The sequence below is a fragment of the Gordionus sp. m RMFG-2023 genome, chromosome 5 (assembly GCF_954871325.1).
Source record: "Gordionus sp. m RMFG-2023 chromosome 5, tfGorSpeb1-WG-v2, whole genome shotgun sequence".
Taxonomy (NCBI): Eukaryota; Metazoa; Nematomorpha; class Gordioida; order Chordodea; family Parachordodidae; genus Gordionus; species Gordionus sp. m RMFG-2023.
Genome location: NC_088779.1, coordinates 14,557,148 through 14,582,311, shown reverse-complemented (window position 1 = coordinate 14,582,311; position 25,164 = coordinate 14,557,148). Strand labels below are relative to the sequence as shown.

At 25.9% G+C, this 25,164-nt stretch overlaps 2 protein-coding genes across 2 annotated transcripts; one reads left to right on the top strand and one right to left on the bottom strand.

The window, feature by feature from the left end:
* The first annotated feature begins 490 nt into the window (after positions 1 to 490).
* Positions 491 to 14,330, top strand: LOC135929321 (myc box-dependent-interacting protein 1-like). Its single transcript, XM_065465854.1, has 13 exons — positions 491 to 647; positions 686 to 766; positions 817 to 871; positions 910 to 1,100; positions 1,143 to 1,256; positions 2,325 to 2,410; positions 3,285 to 3,360; positions 4,378 to 4,457; positions 4,498 to 4,574; positions 4,614 to 4,681; positions 8,771 to 8,830; positions 13,871 to 13,966; positions 14,009 to 14,330. Exons 1-13 carry the CDS (start codon positions 579 to 581, stop codon positions 14,090 to 14,092), a joined length of 1,137 nt encoding a protein of 378 aa, XP_065321926.1. The 5' UTR covers positions 491 to 578; the 3' UTR covers positions 14,093 to 14,330.
* Positions 13,917 to 23,297, bottom strand: LOC135929322 (U2 small nuclear ribonucleoprotein A'-like). The gene is made up of 7 exons (XM_065465855.1): positions 23,181 to 23,297; positions 23,096 to 23,136; positions 15,675 to 15,781; positions 15,508 to 15,633; positions 15,357 to 15,459; positions 14,262 to 14,414; positions 13,917 to 14,219 (listed from the first exon to the last, which is right to left on the bottom strand). Exons 1-7 carry the CDS (start codon positions 23,260 to 23,262, stop codon positions 14,145 to 14,147), a joined length of 687 nt encoding a protein of 228 aa, XP_065321927.1. The 5' UTR covers positions 23,263 to 23,297; the 3' UTR covers positions 13,917 to 14,144.
* Between the last annotated feature and the right edge of the window lie 1,867 nt (positions 23,298 to 25,164).

The window sequence follows — 25,164 nt, the reverse complement described above, 5'->3', positions numbered from 1 at the left end:
AAAATGCAATCTGAAGATGCCTATAATATACACTATAACTAAAACGAATCATTCTTTATTCCGATTTTATTCGGTTCAATTCGTATTTTACAAATATAAATAAGATAAATGTACTATTCACCGGTACATGCATTATTCTATCGAATTATTCAAAATTACTTGAATAATTTGATTTTTTATTTTATTCTGATTTATCATATATTATATTCGATATCGTTATAAAATATTGAAACTATTATTAAATATTAAAACTTATTCATAAATTTATAAATTATTTATATGTATTTAACATGTTAAGAAATATTTTATGTTTTTTAAGCGTGTGGCTGTATTGGGGCGAGGCCTCTTATAAATTATTATAAAAGAATAGAGTGAAAATGTTTGGCAATCCTTACGAATCTCATTGTTAGCTTTTTAAATGACCTGCCTGTCATCCATTTTTATATTAAACACAACTTGTAGTCCCACCACGGTTTTTATATAATATTTTTATTTTATTTTATCATGTTTTATACATCACGAATTTAATAAATAATAAAATGTAAAAAAAAAAAAAAAAAAAAAAAAAATTTTTGTAAATGTCAAATGAAAAAAAATCAAATTTTGCCTCTGTTGTTCAAAAAGGTGCAGTAAGGGCTAAGGAGAAGGTTTTAACATAATATAATTTACCTACAAATTTTTATAGATACTTGTAAATTTAGGCAAAGTTGATAAAACAAAAGACGACTTATTCGATGATTATATTTCAAATTTTAATAAACAGCAAGTTTTGTTTTCATTATAATCTGATATGCTCTATTTAATGTTTATAATTAGTTAATATCCAGCAAATTGTACAAAGATTTAAAGGCATATATAAATTCAATTAAAGGTAATATTTTACTCTTCATTTTTATAGCTTAAGTTTAGAAAAATCTATATGTGAAAAAAGTTTATATGAAGCAATCAAAGAAACTTATGAAATAGAATGGCAAAATAAAGATTTATTTTGCCATTTATTAGATTCATTTGATTTTATTTGGCAAGATTATATTCAAAAATTAGAAAATCAAGTTTTAATACCATTAAATTCTTATAATAATCAATTTATTGAAATTAAAGTAACAATTATTTGTTTGGCAAAATAATGCTTAATCATTTAGGACAAAATTAATAAACGAAGTCGTAAATTATTATATTTTGATTCTGCTAGACATAGTTACGATACATTAATAAATTCTGCAAACAAAAAAAAGGATGATCAAAAGATTAACAAAGTTCATTAACATTTATCATAATTTTAAAAATCTCAATTTTACTTATTAATACATTGAAGAGACTTGTTGAGTTTTAATTTTTAGGTCCAACCTGGATTGAAAGATATCCTATTTTTTAACCTAGCCAGTATTTTATTTTTTTGACTTTCCCATATAGCTTATCAAATTTTTAGTCCTGCCTCATATTTTAAATTACCTTTAGCAATCTAAGTCAATCCATAATTTAAAAAGAATAATATTTGTTATTGAACATGCTCAAAAAAATTTAAATTATTTTATGGCTTAGAATATATAATTTATTATTGAGAAGTTTTGAAATTTTTTTATTATTAGATTCTCACCCTTTCTCACTTTTTGTAGTTTATTTTTTAAAGTAATATTGAATTAACTATGAGGCATTTTGACATAACAATATTTAATAAAATCAGCATTATAATTTTATAATTTGGAATTCTTTGCATCTATATTTAAATTTAAAATCTTGAAATTTCTTTGTTTTTAAAAATATAGCTTCTGTTCTAAGCCTGATAAAGATCGATGACCAGATCGAATACATATTTGCAAATACTCTTTTGAAAATTGGTTGGGTCCTCTGTCTGATCTGGATTGAAAAAATATTTTATTGACTTAGTTTTATATCAAATTTAATATTTAGAAGAATTAATAATGCTTATTTAATATTAGAAAAGGTAAAAATAGCTAATTTTGTCACCTTTGACCCTTATTATCTTAAAGTATATAATCTACAGAATTAAAATTTCGTTTTTTTTTCTACCACATCCCATATTTTATCTATAAAATGGAAAGGGAGAATTTCAGTTACTTGTTTGACATGGAAAGACTGTAATAACTCAAATTTGTTTGAGAATATTATATGAAATGGAAACTGTATTAAAAAATGTTAAATTCTCAATAAAATAATTCTGAATTTATATCCTCTATTCATTATTTTATAACAATTTTTTTATACTTATTGATGGCACAATGTTTTTTAAATTATCTCTCATGTAAGTGCCAAATAACAGTATATTAAATGAATATAGTATATTTTTATTTAACTTTTATAAGGCTCTAGACCAACTAACAGATGCTAAAAAGGTTTATCAAGATTTAAACAATGAACTTCACGAATCGTTACCTACCTTATATCAAACGTAAAATTTAAAACTATTTCTTATATATAGTGTTTTTTCCCTTTCCCATACATTTATAAATTGGATGTTGTTTTTAGCTGTTAGGCAAGAAATATTAAATATGATAAAAGAAACTATTTGTTATTTTTTTTCTATCAAGAGGAGCAAAATTTAATATCTCATTTTTATAAATAAAAAATAACATACCTTAAATTAGAGTCCAGCACCATGGACCTATACACCAGGACAGATATTTTCCTAAATTTTTAAAACTAACAGTTGCAACCTAAAAATATGCTCTGAATATTTTAAAAAGTAATCCTGTTCTGATTCTTAAAATTTTGATAAATAAGTTCAGGTTTCCAAAATTTAATCTGGTTTCATGATTTGGTCTGTTCCTGAACTGTAAAAGCACTCAAAAAAATTAAAGAATAAATTGTCCCTTTAAAAATCGTTTGCACTTTTGTTTAAACTGGTTCTGGGAAATTAAAATAGGTTCTATTTATAAATTTTTATAGTGGGTGTCAGGTTCTGGTTCTTTATTGTCATTCTCAAATATTATCAATTTTATTTTATATATAAATTACCATTTTTGGCTTGGCTTAGACATCAGTAAAAATGCTAAAAATATACGAGTTAATTTAATACGTTTTAATATAAGAAGTTATACAAGTTAACAATATTGAATCATCAGTTCATGTGTTATTCTTTTTAGTCAATCTCTAATTGAATCTAAACCAAAAATATATTTATGGATAAACTAAAATTTAAACTGTTATAAGCAAATTTTCTATCTAAATCTTGATAAGTGGTTTGTTATATAGTCTTGTGAGCATCACATTTATCATACTTATAATAATAACCTTATTTTATTATATAAAAAAATGTGTTTAAGACGGATATCATTTTTAGTATCCCATTTTCAATCGCTCTTTGCTGCCGAGCTACAATTTCACAATGAAATGGCAAAGGTATTTATATATTTATACATCTGCAAAGCTCGGCCAATCCAAAATCTCGTGGATCATGCTAGACAAATTTTTTAAAAAAATACTACAAGCCAGACCATGCAAAAAATTAAAAAGGCCGAGTCGGACAAATTCTACATAATAAATTAAGGCCCAGGCCTAACAATCCTTACCTAAAAAATCGGGATGGGTCTTGTAAATCTCTAATTTTAAATTTATTTAATATTCTTTGAAATAACAATAATTTAAAACAAAGAGTTAATATCTTTTTGTTATAAAAACTGCCTAATTAAATTATCATAAATAAAATAAAAGTATTATTGATTTTAACTTTGGCTGTCGCCATATTTCCAAATCTATTTTTAGGAATTAAGAAAAAAATAATTTTTAATGTTTGTATATTTATGGTTATTTTATTAATGTTAAAATATAATTAGAGAAACAGAAGGTATAAATATAAACTATTATAATGAAAAAAGATTACAATTTTCAATCAAAAATTAATTATATAAGATTATTTTAAAAAGTAATAAGGTTAAAATAATAATATATTATTATGTAAATGTAACAAACTTCAGAATGGTATTTATAAAATTAAAGAAAATAATAAGTGATGTATGGCGGAAATTCATACTTCTTTAATGAATCATTAAATTACATTTTAAATGCTTATCATGCAATAAAATGCCAATACAAATCTTCATTAAGAACTTCACATCATTAGTGCACCAAAAATTACTCTATTTATTTATGATATAGATCCAATTACATATACACACAGATATTAAAACACAATTGGTTTATAAAACGGTTTCTATAGAAATCGATAGCTATAGAGTAGAAATATAAGAGCATAAATTGACATTGGGGAAAAAATTAGATTTAGACATTAAAAATGTGATGGCCAGAAAATGTGTACAAACAAATTTAAGAGCTAAGACAAACTTTTTGTAAAATCTTAACGGCCCAGGTCTTATACACTAATTTACATTATATTATTTGAAAAAAATCTATATTAAGGTGAATAATGAACTCAGTGAATTAATGGATATATTAGCGGAAGGCTTAGGAAAAAATGAAAAGTGGCAATGTTTTGAAAAGTAATTTATAATTTTAGCATTAAAATCAATGAAAATTTAGTCATGAATCTTCTGGCAAAGTTATTGATAATGAAGAAAATGTTGATGATAATAGTTCACTAACTAAAATTATTACAAGTATTATATATTTTTTTAAAATCATTCATTTTTATACAGATAATAAAATTGACATTCACACAAATATTCGATCTTCCAGTAAAAATCCTTTTGACGAAGAACCAGAAGTTAGTTATTTCAACTTTATCATTAATGATTCTTTTGTCTTTCATAAATTATTTATAAATTCTCATTTTTGTTAAAGGGCTAAATTTTGGATTTTGTTTTCCAAATTTTAAGGGTATTTTAATCAAAGTTTGAGACCAGAACTCGGAACCGGGATAAATCTAGAATATCCTTAATTTTTTTTTAGAATTTGATGGAGTCTTTTTTCAGAAAATTGGATCGAAAATGTTAAAATTTGATAAAAAAATAATTCAGGATCCTCAAATTTATTTTCAAAAGGGGGTTAGACGAGTTCATATTATGTTGAACTACCCTCGCTTTTTTTCAAATCTTCATCATAGAAAAATATTTAGGCTGCCAAACAAATATAGTTATAAAACGTCATTTATTAACACCCAATAAAATCAGACGATAATTTTTTAAATTAAATATATTATCAAAAGATAATCTTATATTGCATCCAAATTGAGTGTTTGAGTTTTGCTTTATATAATAAAACATAACTCCATCACTTCTAAAATAGTGCAGTTCAATGAGCTTTAAAGCGACTTCGAAATACTTCATAAATATTCCCAAAACAAGGAAATGGTAGACCTATTCTGCCAAGATAGATTTGAATATTGCATAGGTTTAACAAAATCATTATCTCAAATTAATAAACCTAATAGGGGAGAGTGGGTTAGTCCAACCGATTTTTACAATATTGACTATAGCTCTTGGCTTTTTATCTAAAACTACACTATAAAGGTGTCTTAAAAAATTTTAAGAATATAATCATTTTTTTGAAATATTATTTTTTATAAAAGTGGAAAAACAAGCTCCAATAGCAGGGTGAGATAAACCACTTCAGGGGCTTTTGAAACCATTGGTTTTTTAGGCCAAATGAAATGTATTTTTATTTATTAATAATGTACGTATAGAATAATTTTAATGTTCAAAATATCATAAAACTTATTAATTGAAGTTAATTATAAAAAATTGAAACATAATTTTGGTTAATTTATTAAACATTTTGGGCATATAAGAAATTTATCGAAGTTTGAACATGTACCATGTGCCCATCCTTGGCTTCTGCATTGGTACTAGCCTTCGCCATTATGATATTTTATATATTCCAGCTCAATAAATACAAATATCTTTGTAAATAATTTTTTTTACATTTTTTTCTAGCAAATATTTTCTTTTTTCCATCAATTTTTTTTATAGGGAGTGGATGTGAATCTCGGCCCTTATTTTCACTCTCTTCACTCTTTTTTTTGGGATGATTCGAGGATATTGATAAATTGCTGGATGGACTAGAATATCATCTAAATGAACATAAGTGGATGATGGAGCATCATTACATATATCTAAGTTCTATTCTCTTTCTCCGTTTAATGACGATTTCCAGGTTTACCGTTGGCCAGTTTTCCCTCTAATTTTTAATCATTAGGAAATTTTGTAGTAGGGTTTTTACAATCGAATACCCTTCCTGACATCAACCCCTATTGGTTTTTACACCCTGCCGAGGAGACGGTGATCCTATTGTATACCCAGACCACAGGTAACCTTTTATATCTCCATTAGCCGCCAAAAGATGTTACCACTCTCCCACCACGATGAGGCTAAAGGTATGGGGGGAGGGTCTAAGGTTCTATTAATATTTAAAATATTTTTTAATACTAAAGAAACATAGCTTGATTCTAATATTGAGATTTTAGGAAGTTCACATATAGAATCCCCATAGAGATATAATCTTCTTTCCTGAATATATCTTGATTCATTGGATATATTCCACATGCTTTAAAACCATTTGCTATATTGAGAGGTGATGCTGCTAAAGGCAAGACATCCTTAATAACAGATGGAATATCATAAATTGCAAATAATTTTCCTGGATAACGCATCAGGAATCAAGTGCATTACTGTAATATTTTTTGAGAGGCCCATAAACAGACCGATCAAGAGGCTGTAATTTTGCAGTGGAGTGGCAAATATAATAGACTTATCCCCGTATCTATACAAAATTTGACAGTTTGATAGGAGTGGTGTGATATATGATTGTCAAAGCTTAATAAAACTTTGGACACTAGAGTACACCGAGTATGTCTAGAAAAATGTTTTAAAAAAATAATAAAATCCTCCTCTTGCTACATCCTGAACCATTTGATACCCCTATAGAGTCAGGTAGGCCATCTCCAAAATAGTCATTATTTTTTTTTGTGAAAAAGAAACATTGGAGGAATTGTATAGGCAATTGCATTTACAGTTAGACTAATGTATTTAAGGTACCCCTTTCTGCGGAAGTCTGGATCCTACCTGTTTTTGACCCATTTATGCAATTATCTTGGATGGGGTTTGAACTGTTGTAAGTCCAGTTTCATCATGTTGTTAATTGCTGTACATTCTAATTTATGTTCATCTAATATTCTTAAATATTTAATGTAAAACATTTACTTAACAATCATTTAATAAGCCTTTATATAAATTAAAAAGTATAAAACATTTTCTTCGCCATTGAATTGTCTTTCAAAGATTTAGGAAATTTTTTTAATTACTGCCATTTGGTAGGCCAATATTTTTATCTAAAAAGCAATGTATAAAATAATGAAGAATAAATTTATACCTTTTTAATTGAAAGGCCATAAAAAATGTGGCTGGCTCGAATCAGATATTTATATATTTCCCACCTCTTCCTCTGTGAATATCCTCTGTTTATTATTTTGCCCTACACTACAAATGTGCCAATTTCTTGATCTATATTGTAATATCTCATAGAGTTTGATCTAGGAATACCTAAAATAAAAATGTCAAATAAAATATTAGATTATTTCTATAACTTTAAAATATATAATTACATTACCATGACCGATTTTTATTTACATAATCTCTATTATTAAATATTGCTAAAATTTGATTTTATTGTTAATTACATAAAATTAAGGCAATAATATTATACTTCATCATAATTTTAATCAATTTTACATATATGAACATTTTGCAAATTACATTAAATAAAAATATTTACATAATCTCTATTATTAAATATTGCTAAAAATTAATTATATTGTTTTTACATAAAATTATTGTGATTTATATCTTAAAAATAAGGCAGATAATGTAGATAATACCTGTAGAATCTAGGAAAATAATTCCCCGGAAAAAAATCCTATAAATATATCCATGAAATAAAAATCCTCAAATAATATATTTAAAACTTTTGAGAAAATTAATTCCGGAGAATTATTTTCTAAGAATTATTATTGGGGATTTTTTCAAGTGAATTATTTTCCATTTGTTAGTTGGTTAGTGATCCTTGTTGATTTACAATTTTTATATACCTTAATAGCCTAATACATTATAATATTAATATATTAAATTAATATATTTCTAAATAATTATTAATATTAAATGATTGACCCTTATTAATTTTCTTCGATTTGTGTTTTTTCACCATATCGAATAATGCTAAAAAATATCATTCAAATGGATTGACATGTATGGTTTAGCAAGTCCCCTAGCTCTAAATTTACTAATCATGATTGAAATAATATCTAGACATAATAAATACTCATAGAACTTTCCAAAATTATAGAAGAGTGTTTAAACTTTGCTATAAACTTTAATTTACATATAAATGATTATATATTTTAATAAAAATTAAAATTCTGTCGTGTAAAAATCTTTTTAAATTTCATCAAAATTATAAAATTTTTCTATAGATGTAAACTAATAAAAACTATATTATGGTAAAATTTAACCTTCTGGTTTATTTAATTTTAAAATGAGATATAGTGGTTTGACTTGCCATTCTTAAAGAATTATGGCTAAACATGTAGGCATATCATGAAAGTTTTTATTATATTAAGAAATCTTATTAAAACTAAATAAGCACACAGTTAATAAAGGTTTCAAATTTGTGTATAAATGAATCGTGTTTTTTATTTGATAAATGTTTCCAAATATTTTTAGAGGGTTGTCAAATTACTATACCTATACCCTTAGTAACTTAATATTTCAAAGAAAATTATTTACTCAAACTATTCCAGGCCATAAAATTTGAGTAAAAACAAATTATATTTAATAAAATTATTTTTATTCTAATTCAAAAGGATCAAGGCAATATTAAAGAAAATGACGAGGAAAAGCAGGATTTAAATATTCAATACAAAGTTGTTATTTATCATTATTTTTTCCTTAAATATATTATTATCTATATGTTTAATTTTGCATTACTTTGTTTTATTGATATCAGAGATGTACCGGTGTGCCATTTTTTTTGCTGATACTGTACTATCACATATCAGGCCGATTCCACCGATTCTTATATAAAAAAAATTCTGAACAAACATACACAATAACTTAACAAAATTTTAATTTATAAATTTTTATTTCTTTTATATTATATGGTTCTATTATTTCAACCTCCTATTCTTAAAAAATATCCACCCTTCTCGGAAAGTGCAAATGACTAACAAAGTTAATATACAATCAACAATATTTCTTTCAAAAAAAAATGGCTTACTTAAAATTTTGTTTGTCTGGACTGGAAGTATCTTAATTGTAAAAACAATTATCTAAAAGTTGTGTGAATATACTTAGGTATCAAAAAGATTTTTGTTTAATAATTTCTGCAAACTTAAATAACCCAACAGCGAGAAAGGGAATGACTATATTAAAATTTTAAAAAACATCTCTAATTTATTAATAATAATATCTAGGGATGCACAAATATTTTTAATATCTTTTTAAAATATCTATTAAATTTTCCGATCCGATAAAATGGCGTCTTAATTTAAAATTTTATAGCATTGGTTCATAATTTTTTAATATTTAAGAATTTTTTTTATTATTAAGAACATTATTATATAATTAAAGTGATAAATATAAAAAACGAACTAAATAATTAAAAATATGCTTAAAAAAATAAAATACATCATTTATTTTTATAAGAATGTTTATTATTTAAAACAATTGTAACAACGAATAAAATTTAGAAATATCGGATTGGTAATTAGCCGATATATAATATCAGATCTGTATCTAAAAAGTGGTATCGGTATACCTCTAATAATACGTATTAAATCAACCAATTTGGCAACCATTCTTAAAGATGAATGAAACTATAGATTTATTAAATAGGTTGTAAACTTTACCTAAATCCAACTTTCAGAATAGAGTTTACTGAGACCCAGAGTTTGGTCCTTCAATTCAAAATTCAAGTCCAGCGCAATCTTGATTTAACGAATATTCAAATTAATCAAAAAATGTTGTAATTAGTCCTTTCATTTTTTCTAAATTACTTAAAGAACTTATATTTTGCTGGAAGGTGTCTCTTTTGGCAATATACTTCTAAGTTATGTGGTGTTATTGTATAGTCGAGGTCACTCTAAATCTTTAGTCGACTATTTCAAGCAGGAGAATTACAATTGTTTAATTTTGCATTGAAATCGAAATATATATAAAATTGATTTCGAATTCTTTTGACCAATCATTCTACAAATTTTTTTAATTTTCTTTACTATATAAAAATACTGCAAGCAAAGGGATGCTGACTTAATTAGTTAACTTTTCTTATGAATCATGATTTTTACAAAAAAATACATTCTAGTATCCTTTTATAAGAATAATGACATTTTTATTTTGTTGGCCATTTCTGGTTTTTGCTATATGCGATTTTATAGCTATTTTAGAGCTATAAATTTTTATCGGGATTTTCGCTGGGCCTTAATTTTTACAAGGTCTGTTGTCCGGCCCTAGCCCGATAATTTTTTTGAAAAAAATTTAAAGGAATATATTTAGTAATATAATAATGAAAATCTTTTTTTTTATTACAGAAGAATGATGAGAAGAGAGGGACAAAGGGAAATTGTATTATATAGATTATAAATGTAATATACTTTTAATTATTAAATTCATGGATTAATTCTAAGCAGGTTATGGAAAATCCTCTGAACTGGAGTAAATCTAGGAGTCAGAACTTGGAAGCCTCTTAAAATTTATAGGAAACCGTACCTATTTTAATAATTTTAAGGTCCTGAACTCATTTTAAAATTTCCATGATCCGGTTCTACCAAATATTCTATTTTAATATCTTTTCATATTATGTTATTTTTAATATCTTTTTATTATGTTATTTTATAATATTTTTTTAAAAATAAATTAAACTTTTAACTCAATTTTTTTTATGTCGTATTGGGATATTGAATTCATTGGGACCTCTGAATCTAATATCATTTTCTGAAAGCGGTTTTTAAATCTGAAAAATCCTATTTGACCGGAAATAATTTCCAACATGCACAGAGAAGTACCCACTAATTTAAAACAATTTTGTCCGAAACTGTTGAAATACATTCATTTATATAGATTTTTCATATAAATGGAAAAATACACAAAAGTTTATGGCGGAAATTGCTTAAATTTCATAGGATATGTAGTCTAGACATGCTGGAAAACATTTTCGCTAAAATGAGATTTTCAAATTATATTTAATTTCACAAAAAATTTTAAATTCAGTACTAATAAATGCTGGATCACCATCCGATACAATACTTTTAGGTATTTTAAATCTTGAAAATATATTTTTACAATATTTCATTACAATTCCCATGGTTAATCCAAGTACTTCAGCAAACTCTATCAACTTAGAAAAAGAATCAACCATCAAAATAATTTTTTTCCCTTCCCATTCTAATAAATCTAAATGAATTCTTTCCCACGGTCCTTTGGTTTTCGGCCAAATACTATTTTTATCTTTACGGGGCATGTTAGCACAGGCATTACAAATTCACAATCTTTCCCTAATTTTCTTCATTCATACCCGGCCACCATATATATTCCCTTCCCCATTGTTTCATTTTGTTCCTAGATGTCCCGCATGCAATATATCCAACACTTTTTCTCTTAAATCCTAGGAATAACAGCTCTATTTTCCCTCATGATATATTTAACTATCGTTCTGTTTCCAATTTTGAAATTTATTTTCCTGATCATTTTACTGTTTTTTCCCTGTAATCCATAATTTTACCAAATTTAATTCTTTATCTTTTAAAGTATATTTTTGAATATCTTCCCATTTAGTAGAATTACCTTTTAAAACTCGAGTTAATGTTTTGATGAGAGCTTCTTCCCCATTTTTAGCTTTATATATCTTCATATCCTGTTCATCCTTATTAGCTCCTAACCTTGACAAAATATCCGGTAAATGATTTAAATCAAAACCACCAACCATCGTTGCAATCGAGGAGACATCATCAATTCCTTATTATTCTTTTTGAACAAATGTATCAAAGATTTATGATCTGTATAACAAATTTTCTTCCAATCAGATATTCTCTGCATTTCGTCAATCCAAAAATGACTGCTAAAACTTCTTGTTCAATTACTGAATACCTTCTTTCTACACCTCTGAATATTTTCGAAAAGAAAATCACTGGTCTCTCCATTCCTTCTATCTTGTGCAACAAAGCTCCACCCACTCCTTTATTGGATGCATCAACAGCCAAAATCACTATTTAAACATATTAGAATTTCCTTGCTAATTTGTAATTCAATAATTCAAATGCAACTTTTTCCTCATCTTTCCATTCAAAAGGTACATTTTTTAGTAATAATTCATACAAAGGAGCTGATACCCTTGCAGAATCCTCTATGAAACGATGATAATAATTTACCATTCCCATAAACGTTGAAACTTATTGGCTTGGGAATTTTTTTATTATTAAATGGGGCCTAATTTTTGTTTACTTTGGGCGCCAGGTTTGATCGACAAATTAAGGCCCATGAAGGTCTTTGGTTCTGATTTTAATTAAACTTTAAAATGTATCAAATATTCCAATATATATAAATTACTTACACTTGTTGGGTGTATTGGAAATTTTAAAATAGCTCTGGTTCCTTTAAACTTTAAGAGGGTTCCAGATTCTGGTTAATGGATGTTTCGATTCCAAACTGATTAGAATTTATTTTTATAATTATATATATTCTTTTTTTGATCTTATATATAATACAATTTTTTTGTTTTTCACTCTTTTCTCTTTCTCTCATTTTTATTCTGCTAAATATTATTGAATTCAGATTGAAATAAAAGTTATTGTTAAATGTTTACTTTACAACTGGCATATTTACTGAGATATGGTTACTTAAAATGCAAGAGCGAATTGGCCAACAGCATGGGAAAAATTTTTTTTTAGGCAAGTGCTTAATAAATTGAAATATTTTAAAGCCGAGCCAAAGTTTTTCCTTAACAAAATATTAAAGGCCACAAAATTTATTATACGAGCCTGGTAAAAATAATTAGTGACTTGCGAAAACTCAATAAAAATACATAGCTTTAATGACATAATATATAATATGGTAAAAATGAGCAAACTGGAAATGGTTATTTATAAGTTGACTAAAGTGCTTTAAATTTGTAAAAAAATTATGGATGGCAAATTATTGAAAAAAATCTAAGCACCCACTTTAAGTGTTTTTTGTAACTAACATAAATAGTTGTAGATTAAGGATCATAACTTGAATTTAGGAAGTGAGTGGTCAGTTTTTATATTAAAAACTTGGCTTCAGTTTTCTACTAGACTTAGTTCATTAATGTAAGTAGTAATTTATAATTAAAAAAAATTAAATTCTTATTTTAATTTTTTGTTCTTAGTAGAAAAACATATGATTTGATCAATTTACGTCATTCTATTTATTCATACAATACAGCAGTGGTAATTAACGCTGACATTTCAATATCCTAAATGAGAGCTAGTATAAAATATATTTTGTTTTACCAGAAATATATCCGATGTTTTATTTTTAAATGATATTTTTTAAAAATTTCTAGGCTAATATCAGTTTTAGATTCTTAAAACAAACATGGCACCTACATTCTACTAGATTTATAACTAAGCATATAAGCTAGCTTTAAAATTTTGATTTAAAAATATCTACTATATAACAGTCATATCCATTTTAAAAAATGGTAATTCGACATTGGTCAATTTTGCATGAAATCATAATAAAATTTGATCATTTTTCTTAGATATTTGAAATTAATTTTTGGAAAAAGTCAAATTTTTTTAAAGGAGTATAGGTCTTCAACTGATGGGGTTTAACCCTTCACTGTTTAAAAAAATATTTTATGTTTATCCCAGCCGTTTCTAAAACGTAGTTGGGAAGTAAAATCTTCGTCTATTTAATATAGAATTCAACATATATATTAAATCTAGGTAAAAGCTCTATATAAATATACAAAGGAAGACAATGACGAATTATCGTTCGAACCTGGAGATTATATATATGTCATAGATTCACAACAAGAATTAGTAACAATAAATTTTATATAATATATTTTATATGTTTTTAAGGATTCTGGGTGGAAGTTTGGAATAAAAGTTGAAACTAAAGAGAAGGGCGTTTTCCCAGAAAATCACACAAAGCAAATAGACTAAAACTATATTTATATCACAAATAAATATAATGTATTCGTCAAATATTCAAAATTTATAGTTTTCCTTCATTCAAGAGAATCTGTAATTGTTCAATTTCATCTAAGCTTGAGGCCTTGGCGATTGCTTCCTGTATTATTATTTAAAGATTAATCAAAATAAAATATATTACTCTTATAGCATTTATATTTTTCTTATTTGATATAGTTTTGACATCTTGTTTCGTCTCCCCAAATTGTAATTTTTCTCCGGGTGTAAAAACATTTTCCTTTACAATTTTATTAGATTCTAAAGTTTTAAACATCTTTTCCGCTTCTATTCTTTCCTTTTTTTAAATGTAATATTTTAATATAATGTTCATATTTGATAAGAGTCAGCTGAATATTTAAGTGCAATTTATAATAGATGAGGATTATAGCAATTTTGGGGATTTCTTTATTAAACAAAAGAAAATTAACAATCATAAATAATAGGATAAAATTTCAAAGCTATATGTATATCTACATAATTACCTAAAGTATTGATAAAAATATATAAGGATAGATATTTTTTTATGTACATATTCGTTTTTAATAGAATATTATGTAGACAATATCAAGTCGACCATGAATGTAATATAGAAAAAAACAAGTTGGGAGAGCAATAATCATAAGAAATCATGAATTTAATAAATGATCTTCAATTTCTAGGACACCTCAGTCTTTTTCCAATATTTCATTAATACTTTTAATCCTATTCCTGATGTCATAATTGAAGTTTTTAATGTTTATCGAGGTGTCCCATAAAAAAGTTCCATTTTGGGCATATTTCATAGGTTCTATTAATTTTTGTAAGTATGAATTAGTGTTAGGGCTCGCAGCGAAACTATAATTAGTGCCTTTGTATAGTCAGTTACTTAATATAAAAAATTTTTATTGGGTTAATATTTTTCTGAATATATACTTTGAATTTATTCGAAATAATATGAAATTGAATATAATTTTGCCACCAATTTTATTTTTTTAAATAAATAGCATAAGATATAGACCCAATATATTTTTCAGAGACCTGCAGATCCAGGGCTAGACCGTATTTTAATTTTTTTTAAATATACCAGGGCGCCTAAAAAGTTTTGCTTTTAAATCGTCGCTATTAGCAATAAAAATTAAATGTAACATATTTTAAAAAATTCGGGCCAGGCTTAAAAATAGGTCTCTGATATATTTTTTATAGATAATCTAAATTAAAATTTGGAAGTGATTTAGTTGTATATAGAGGAAAAATATACCTTTTGTTTAATTTTTTGAAAATCAAGTAGTCTAAGCTGTGGTAGTTTGTAGATTGTATAATAACGATAATTCAAAATTTTTGTAACTGGATTTCCTAGCAAGCTGAAATAATGATTATATTATATATATATATAATGATAATGAAAATACCTCAATGTATTTAAATATTTTAAGTTTTTAAGAACATCCATTACAGTTAGTTCTGATATATTATTTGAGCTCATTATCACTGTTTGTAAATTTGGAAGATTTTTATATAGATTTTCACTTATACGACTAAAAACTAATTATATACATATAGTCCATTTATATATTACTAAATATGATTATTATTTAATAATAAATGTTTCAATCTTTTTAATAATGGAAATCCGTCTAATTTTCTAATTTCATTGTCTGAAAAATCCATGCAATCAAACTGATCCTATATAAGAAAAAAATTATTACATATATAATGTATAAAAAAATAAGAAATTAGGATTTTCAGTCTGAGTTTAAGTTTAAAATTATTTAATGTTATAATTTCGAGAAAAAAATTAAAGGTTTAAGTTTTATGAATTATTTCGATTCTTTGGTAGAACTAGAGATTTAAATTTCCAGGGAAACTATAATTGAGGGAAATGTAAGGAAACAACGAGAAATTTCCTTTAAAAAATTATTTTACAGGTCAATATTGAATTTTTTCCATGTTTTAAAAATAGACTTAATATATTATTTAAACAATATTCAATTATTATGTTTCCTATTTCTTCAATTCTTTAATAAATTCACTAGATATATATATATTAGTCCGTATGCATATTGGCCCCTATTTCAATTATGTCTATAATAAAATTTATTTCCACTCTTATACCCATCATCATAATAAATGTCAAATTTTTATATTTTAGTTACTATATCTTTAATCCTTTCATATTAGCTGTTTAACAAATTTTATTGAGTAAACATCATGAGAGGGTTTTAAAGATTGAAATGATTTCTTACAAATATACACGTTGCATCAGTGGCGTAGCTAGAAATTTTCCTTAGAGGGGGTCCATACATATAAAATCCTGGGGGGGGGGCTTCGCCCCCAGACCCCCTTTAACGGGCCTAACCATATCTTCGATAATATATAATAAATATATTTTTTAAATGCATCAATAATATGTTATTATAATTTAGTAGATTATTCTCAATGACTTTATAATAATACTACCCAGAATAATTTCAATAGTAATATATTATCCTTTCACAAACATCAAAACCAAAAAATATAAATATTAATGGTATTTATTTGATATAAAGTCAATTTTAAGTCTTTTGAGTATAATTTAAAAAATTTGCTCTAGGAGGGGTCCAAACCCGAAAACCACCCCCGTAGCTACGCCACTGCGTTGCATTATAGAAGATGGACAATTTAACATAAAAATGGTTGTTGCAATATCAATATAGTTCATTAAATTATTTCTTCAGAAATTTAAATTATTAGTTGTTGAAATTAGAAGAGGAAGTTGGTCTACCCTATCCAGCGTCTACATGACAGGATTTTCATTGGATGCAAACCCCCTTCAAAAACTTCTGCCTACTCCCCTAAAAAATCCCCGCCACCTTCGGCGGCGGTGTCTCTTTATTTTTATTTTGAAGAATTTATAAAGATAACTTAAATTAATCTATCTCTACCAACTAATTTTTTGATTATAAAGAATTTATTTTTTAGATAATAAATTCAATCAAAATCTCCATTATTTACAATGAATTAATTATTATGACATTATGAGCTTGCTGATATATCTAATCCTTTTAAATGTAATTTAAAAGGATAGCAGAAAGTTTTATTTGGAAAACAATGTGTATGATTGTTTGCTATATATAGATTTGGTCGATAATTGTATTATAATAATTCTATAATAAAAGTATTAATTTTTACAGCAATAAATTTTGTCCTATTTCATCTCAAAATTTAATAGACAACCCCCCAAAAAATTTCTACCCCCATTAAAGCAGCCTACCCCATCAAAAAAATAGGATGCAAACTGTTCCTACCCCTCCCGCTCTTATAGACGCTGACCCTATCCTATATCTCTTAAACCTTTAATACTCTTATCCATATTTCAAAAAATTACCCTCCGATCATTACTAGAGTGAACTATTTATCGAAATTGAACCTACATATAAAAACAACACATAATTATGAGATATGAACCAAGAAAATATATTTTTCCAATATATGACACAGATCCTGATTATTTTATCAAAAAAATATAAATTGGGGAAATTTCTCAGATGATACATCCCTGCCAAATGTTTGAAAATAATTGGTTCGGGCTTAAAAAATGTTTTTCCTTTGTTTTAAAAAAAAATCGAATTTATCTGTGATAAGTACAAATCAATTAGTGATTTTAACTTAATACGTCCAATTTATATTTTTTAATTTAAAAAAAATCAGACTAGGGCGTAAAATAAAAATCCGGGTTAAGCTCGGGGTAAAATTTGCAGGGCTTTATTCAAAGTTTCTGAATCAAAACCATATTTATTTACCTTATAGTGAAGATATCGCTGCGTCAACTGGATCGATCGAGGCTATTTTTATTCATAGTGCAAAGCGATTTTATTAATGCACGACAAAGTATTGTTTTTATACAAAATAATCTTGAAGGGGAGTAGATAAAACAATCTTAATATTAGCAAAAGAAAAGAGGGTGAATTTTACACCACCTTTCTTAAGCTCTTAAGGCGAAATTTTTTAATTATATGAGAATGACCAAAGTATTTAATTTTTCCGTTTTATCTTTAATTCTATTTTATATAGGAAACTTTTTATTATATACTAAAACATGTACAATCAGCTTTATACATAACAGCCACAAATTTTATTAAGTATCCTATAATTATTGAAAAAAAAATTCATGGTTTGTATTAGATAATAATAAAGTACTTTATTATTTAAATAAATTTTTATCTATGAATTTAGCCACTGGCTGTAACTATCCTAACTTGGCCTATTCCTTCAATGGGGATTTCAGCAATCCAAAAAAATATTAGGACCACATTCCTAGATATATGACAAACTTTAATAAGCGTTCATATGCCAGCACCTACTCTCACTGACTTTGAGAGGATAGTAAAGAATTTTGAAAAGAAGTGAAATTTAGTCAATAATCCAATATAAAAATATATTATATTTTCAATAAATAAAATTTTACCTATTTTGTATTTTATATATTTTTTAAAAAATTGTTTTACATTTTATTGTTATATATTTTAATTAAAATTTCAAAATAATGATTTGCTGACACCATAAAACCTATATTATAAAGATTTTTATATATTATTTTAAAAATATATTTTCATTATAATAAAATTTACCTTATTTGGATTTTATATGTATATATATTTTTTAAATAATAATCTACCTTTAATATAGTCTAAACTCATAATAAAATATCTATGTAGGAATATATCAAAATAAAGCAAATAAGGTATCCAAATTTAAGAATACTATTAGAAATCATAAAAATATATATAAAATAATTAACAAATTATCTAATATATATAATCTCCATAATCAAAACATGATCGTTTTCGTATCTTCCTAATCTATTTAAAATTTAAGGAGACTATATAGTGTAATGTTATTTTTTTGCTCTCTACGAGAGTCGAACACAAGCCTCCCGTTTCAAAGTCGTATGTTTTAAGCGTGTACCAACTTGAAATTAATTAATAGCTGATATTTTTAAAATTCTGCCGTTTATTATCATACTAGCTAAGGGGTTGAAGGGTAATTATTTAGTTTTTGTTTATGGTACTAAATATACATTATTAATAAATTTTATATAAATATTAAAATTTAGGAGAAAAAGAGGTAGTTGCAATATATACCGTGAGCATGTATTAGAAATCAAAATTTAAATTTGTGATAGAAATCATATTAGATAAAATTTAAAATAGAGATGCTTTAAGATTTTTGAATTTTAAATATGGGTTATACATTGGCTTGAAAATTTTTTTTTGCAAACATAGCCAGGCCTGATCAAAAAACCAAGTCCCATGCAACTTTCATAAAATTTTGCCATTTATTTTTATTGTAATTTAATAAAAATGTCTTAAATTTAATTTTATATTTAGAATAAAGATTTGTGATAGAAATCATATTGAATAAAATTTAAAATTGAGATGCTTGGAAATTTTTTAATTTTAAATATGGGGTAGACATTGGCCTGAAATTTTTTTTTGCAGAAATCGCCAGACCTGATTAAAAAAACCAAGCCCTTGCAACTTTCATATTCTGATTTTATTTTTAAATGAATTATGACTTTTATATATTTTATTTCAGTTCTCAATTAACAAAATTATTATGGTCTTTGGCAGGCTTGAGAAAATTTTCCCAACATTATGAGCATGAACCTGTTGAGAATTTTTTCTATATTAGATATTAGACATAATATTTATATGGGTCTCAGGTATGAGCTAATTTAAATATATTTTTACTCAAAAATAATATTCACTATTAGTCCTAATGAGTTGGTCTTGGTCTGAAGTAGGATTGAGCGGGATTAAAAAGAATAAAAAATGAATATGGTTTTTAGAGATTTATCTATCTCCAGGCTTGAGAAAAAAATTTAAAAATTATTACGCATTGGCCAGGTTTGAGAAAAAAATTTTTAAAATTATTATGGGTGGAGCTAGGCTTGGATAATATTTTTATGAATTATATTGGAGTGGACTTATGGAAAATTTTTCAAAATTATTATCAGCTTGGTTGGGAATTCTATTATCCACTATGGATCAGATATTGATCTAAAACAAAATTTTTTGCAGACCTGGGGACCTGGCCTAAAGGGGAGGGGGTTATAAAGAATAAAAAGATATTATTTTCAAATAACAGGTAGCAACTATCATAAAAGTAGGGAGAAAAACTAACTAATTACCTCTCAACCCCGTCATTCTTGACGGGTTATTAGCTAGTATTATTCATCATATTCATAAAAATCAAAAATTAATTTCCAATTCATCTGCAATCATTTTAAATTTATTGTGTAAATTTTAATATAAATTTTTTTAGAGTTTAATACACATGACGTATAATAGATACACATAGATTTTATTTATTTCTATAGTTAATTTTGTCAAAAATGAAAGACAGCTATCAATATAAAAATTCTAAATAATAGTTTATAACTTTTGAATAGTTACTTTTTTATTTTATATATCATATCATTTCTCTTGTACAAATTTTTAAGGAACAGGAAGTTAAGAATCCTATTAAAAGGTAAGAGAAATGTTTTATACATAAATATATTGCTATATTCATTAATAGTGTTTAAAATTTAAGTTTTAAGGTACATGTACCCAGATACATAATGCACACAAATGCAATATGAATTTGATCCTTTTTGATTATTTTTTTTATATTATTAAATGTTATTTATTTGCTATCTATAGTCAAAATGTACTGTATTCCAGAAGATAATTATGATTCTAACCTTAGTTTATCAGATGAGGAAATTCTTGATTCAAGATCAGCAGATGTTGATTCTAGCGGAAATGTGGTATTTCAACTATTAGTACTAGTGATCTGCATCAGGCCTAATTTTACAAACCCAGCCCAAAATTTATTTTATAAAATTTTGCCTGGCCCAAACTCAAAATATGATTTAAAAAATTTTGCTGGCCTGGTCCGAATTTATTTAAATATAGAAATTAATTTTTATACTCAAAATAAACGATATATGTTATATGGCATCTACTTTCTATAAATAAAATCACATATTTTTATTTTACATAAAAAATTCAACATAAAATTGAAAAATTTAGATATATTTTAAAAAATTTCTAAGGTCAGACAAGACCCAGCCCAAATTTTCTTAAAAAATTTCGGGCTGGGCTACTTTTGCAGATCTCTAATTAGTACCACTACATTCCAATTTTAAATTGTGTTTTGATAATTGGTCCTGTGGTATAGAACTTGAGGTATTACTCATCCAAAAGGGAGTATTGCTACAGTGAGAGCTAAGAGAATTTATAATTGCCAATTTCGAACTGAAAAAAAATTCTAAAAGATGGAGCGTGGATCTTTTATCAAAAAGAAGTCATCAGTAAATAGTGTAGAATTATATGGTACTAAATTGCATGATAGTAAGTCTGTAATTATTCTAAGTACATATAGGTAATGATCTGTTGGAGATTGTGAATGGTTTGATTTAAAGGAACGATGGCAAATTAAAATTCCATGTCCAGCAGCTATAAAAGTTTACAATATAAATAGGGAGGTGTAGATTTAATCAATTTATTGATTACTTTATATCAAATTCACATAAAATCATGTAAATGGTATCACTGTATAGTATTTCATATACTTGATATGATGCTCATAAATCTTGGTTAATGTATGGCAAGATTTTGTAGCTTTAAAGGTATCGATAAAAGAACAGTTGCCATTATTAACATTTAAAATTTCAATAGCAGAAACTCTGTAAATGTAACAAAAATATGAACACTATCATAAAAAAAAAGAATATCAATTGACACCAAATATAAAGAAAAATAAATTGGTTACGAAAATGATTTGTACCAAATATGGTATATCATTATGTTTTACTATAAAAAACAATTGTTTAAAATTATTTCATGAAAATTAGTATAAATTTGTTTTATTACATTATTTATAGAATAATAAAATTATGTATATATTTTATAGGTTTGAAATTGAAAAATATGATATTTTTACACACATTGTGTATTTAAATACACAGATTTAAAAAAATTATTTTTAGTATATTAAGGATCATTTAAAGTCAAAATTAAGTTTTTTTTCAAAAATTATATCATATATTGATATGTCACACAAAAGAGGGTTAATATAAAATAATATAATAAGCTAATAAATTTAGAATAAATTTTTTAAAAAAAGACATCTTATACTAATTATAATTTATATTTTCATATTAAAAATCATAAATAGAGATAATTATAATTATACATAACTGGTAATATAATTAAAATAATGGAGAAAAATATGTTTTATGACAAAAATAAAATATCCATACTGAACCTTCAAAACATATTTGTGTAAAACAGGGACCCAAAGAACCATTATATATAAAGGGTCCAGTTTGATTCAAGAGACAAACAGTTTTATAAAGATTTTGATTTGGCTGAGCCAGTGCTTAAAATTATAAAGATTCTTGTTGTGCTAAGGTTTTAAAAATATATAAAGGTTTTTCAAGTTTTGTAATATTTATCTATTTTAAAAAATTTGAATAAAATAAATATGAAAAAATGTTAGAGTTAGGAAAATTAATAAAAGTCACCAGGGAAAAGTAAAGTGTACAAAATTATGGTTTAAGTTATAAATTAAATTTATACCCTGCCTTATGAATGATCATGGTTGTATAAATAAATGATTTTTGTATGAATTATACTATGCAATATTTGAAATTATCCCATTTATTAAAGTATCCTGTATTTATTTGTGTAAGGTGGCCATTGAATTTATTATTTTTAATATTTATTGATGACTTTAGATCAGTTAATTATAATGGAATTTCTTAGATTAAAAAGAATAAATATAAAATTTAAAGGTTTTCACTCAAGAAAACAATTGTGTGATTATTATAATTATAATATGATTAAGATATCATATTTATTTAACAATTCATTATTTTGGATGAATTCAACTATAATTTTTATTAAAAAATATAATATAGAATCGTCTTCTTATATATAATAATACAAGGAGCATATCAAAAAATCTTACATAGGTAGCCCCCAAATTTTCTATAACAGATATTTTTAATCCTTTAAGTAAATAAAATTATATAGATTTAATTTAAATAATTTACCTCTCAAATCCATTTCTCTATCTTTAAGCGGGTTAAAATATTGAGGAGATTCATTAATTAATTCAGGTGTAATTTTCACCATTTTAAATATATTGACGATAATTAAACTTTAGAAAATGACATTAAGTGACTTTTAAGATTGTAAGCTATAAAAAAATGAACTGGCTGCATTCATAGTAAACTAGTTATCTTTAAGCGTTGGTTATTTAGCGTAGCGTTATACGAGCTGATTTGGTTTTAAAAACTAATAAGATATAGTTAAAATAGATATAATTATTTTATATAATATTTAAGAAAATTCAATAACCTTTTTATCGAATTTACTATTATTTATAATCATGCAGAGTTTTTTTAAAGCTTCGCAACATATGTTTATCAAATTTTATCATAGCGTTTTGATGATGAGGATGTAAGCTCCGTCGAGGTATTCCTTTTTAGCTTAACGCACTGTTAGAAGCATTGTACTGTTGAAATATTTGATTGAGGGGGAGGGCATAATTTTTTTTATATATAATATCAAAAAAATGATTTATATCAATTTTTTTATCTCTAATATGAATAAATTCTAAGTACATTCCTACCAAGATTAATCTCATTCATTCCTACGCACCTTCTCTTCCCAACGCTCTTCTATACCAAGCACACTCTACCCTTGTAATGAACATCCCTCTCATTATCAGTATCCTTCATTATCCATTATATTTTTGTATTCAAGATTATTTAATCCTCTACTCTTTTCAATATTTATATCCTCTTCATCCCATTCCAACCTACATTATACCTTCAACCGACCCTACTTTCACCATCGGGAAATTTAATAACTATTCTTCTGCAAAATAAATTTTCCTTAATAATATAAATATATTTTTTTACACACAAAAAAAAACAATTCCTCCATTTTTTACACGACCACTAAGGACCAGACTTTTTTTATAACGCACACTATAAACTCGTATACCAGCTTGCTCATCTGTCGTGACCTTGATCTCATTGAAAAATTTTCTTATAACTATTCTGCTGACCTCCGGCCCCGACATCAATGTTGCCCCGGGTCAAATTCTCTAGGCTCTTGATTTTTATGCCGTACTCCCACCTTCCCATCTTGGTATCACACTCAACTCAATGTTCTACCAATATTGTCATTTACTATTCCAGAAAGCCACTTATCTTTCCACCATACACTCTTGCCCACACCTTATGTCCCATGATAAACTTCATTTTACCATTCTCTTTGTGTTCCCTTCTCGAACTATCTATCTTCGGCTTCAAAGCATGCAATCTATTCTAGTTCTGCGTCCCAAAGATTTCCCTAACGGAGAATTTCTTCTCCTTTTCTACTATTATTATAATACACAACAGACATCCATATCTCTCTTTTTCCATAATTAGTCTTTCAAGCCAATTCTTCTCCAATTCTATTATTCGTTCAGCCTGCCCATTAGAGATCGATGATATAGAGCACCTAAAATATGTCTGACCCCATTCTCTTTGCAAAACTTTCAGAATTCCCCACTATTAAATACCAAGTCTCAGTCACCTTAGACATTTCAAACTGGCCCACAAATTCTTTAACTTCTTGACCATGACCCGCATTGTTAAACCTCCTGCAACATCAGACTTCACCCATTTCGAGAATGCATCCACTACCAAAAAATACTCTCTCTCATATTTATAAAAATAGACATATATCCTCTCCCATGGCTCCGTCGTTTTCGACCATGTCACCTTATATCCTTCTCCGATTTTAAGCATCGTCTCGCCAATTCCTCAATCTCCTTAGTTCTCTTCCAATCCTCCATTTCAATTCCTCAAAGCACTCAAATTTTTCTCTTTCCTTAACAATTTATAAAAAGGCGCGACTATTTCCTCCACAAATCTTGATATTAATAAACCATTCCAATAAACGACTGCACTTCGGATTTGCACTTTGGCTTAAACATGCTTGCAATTTCAACCATGTTTTTATTCAACTGTCTAACCTCTT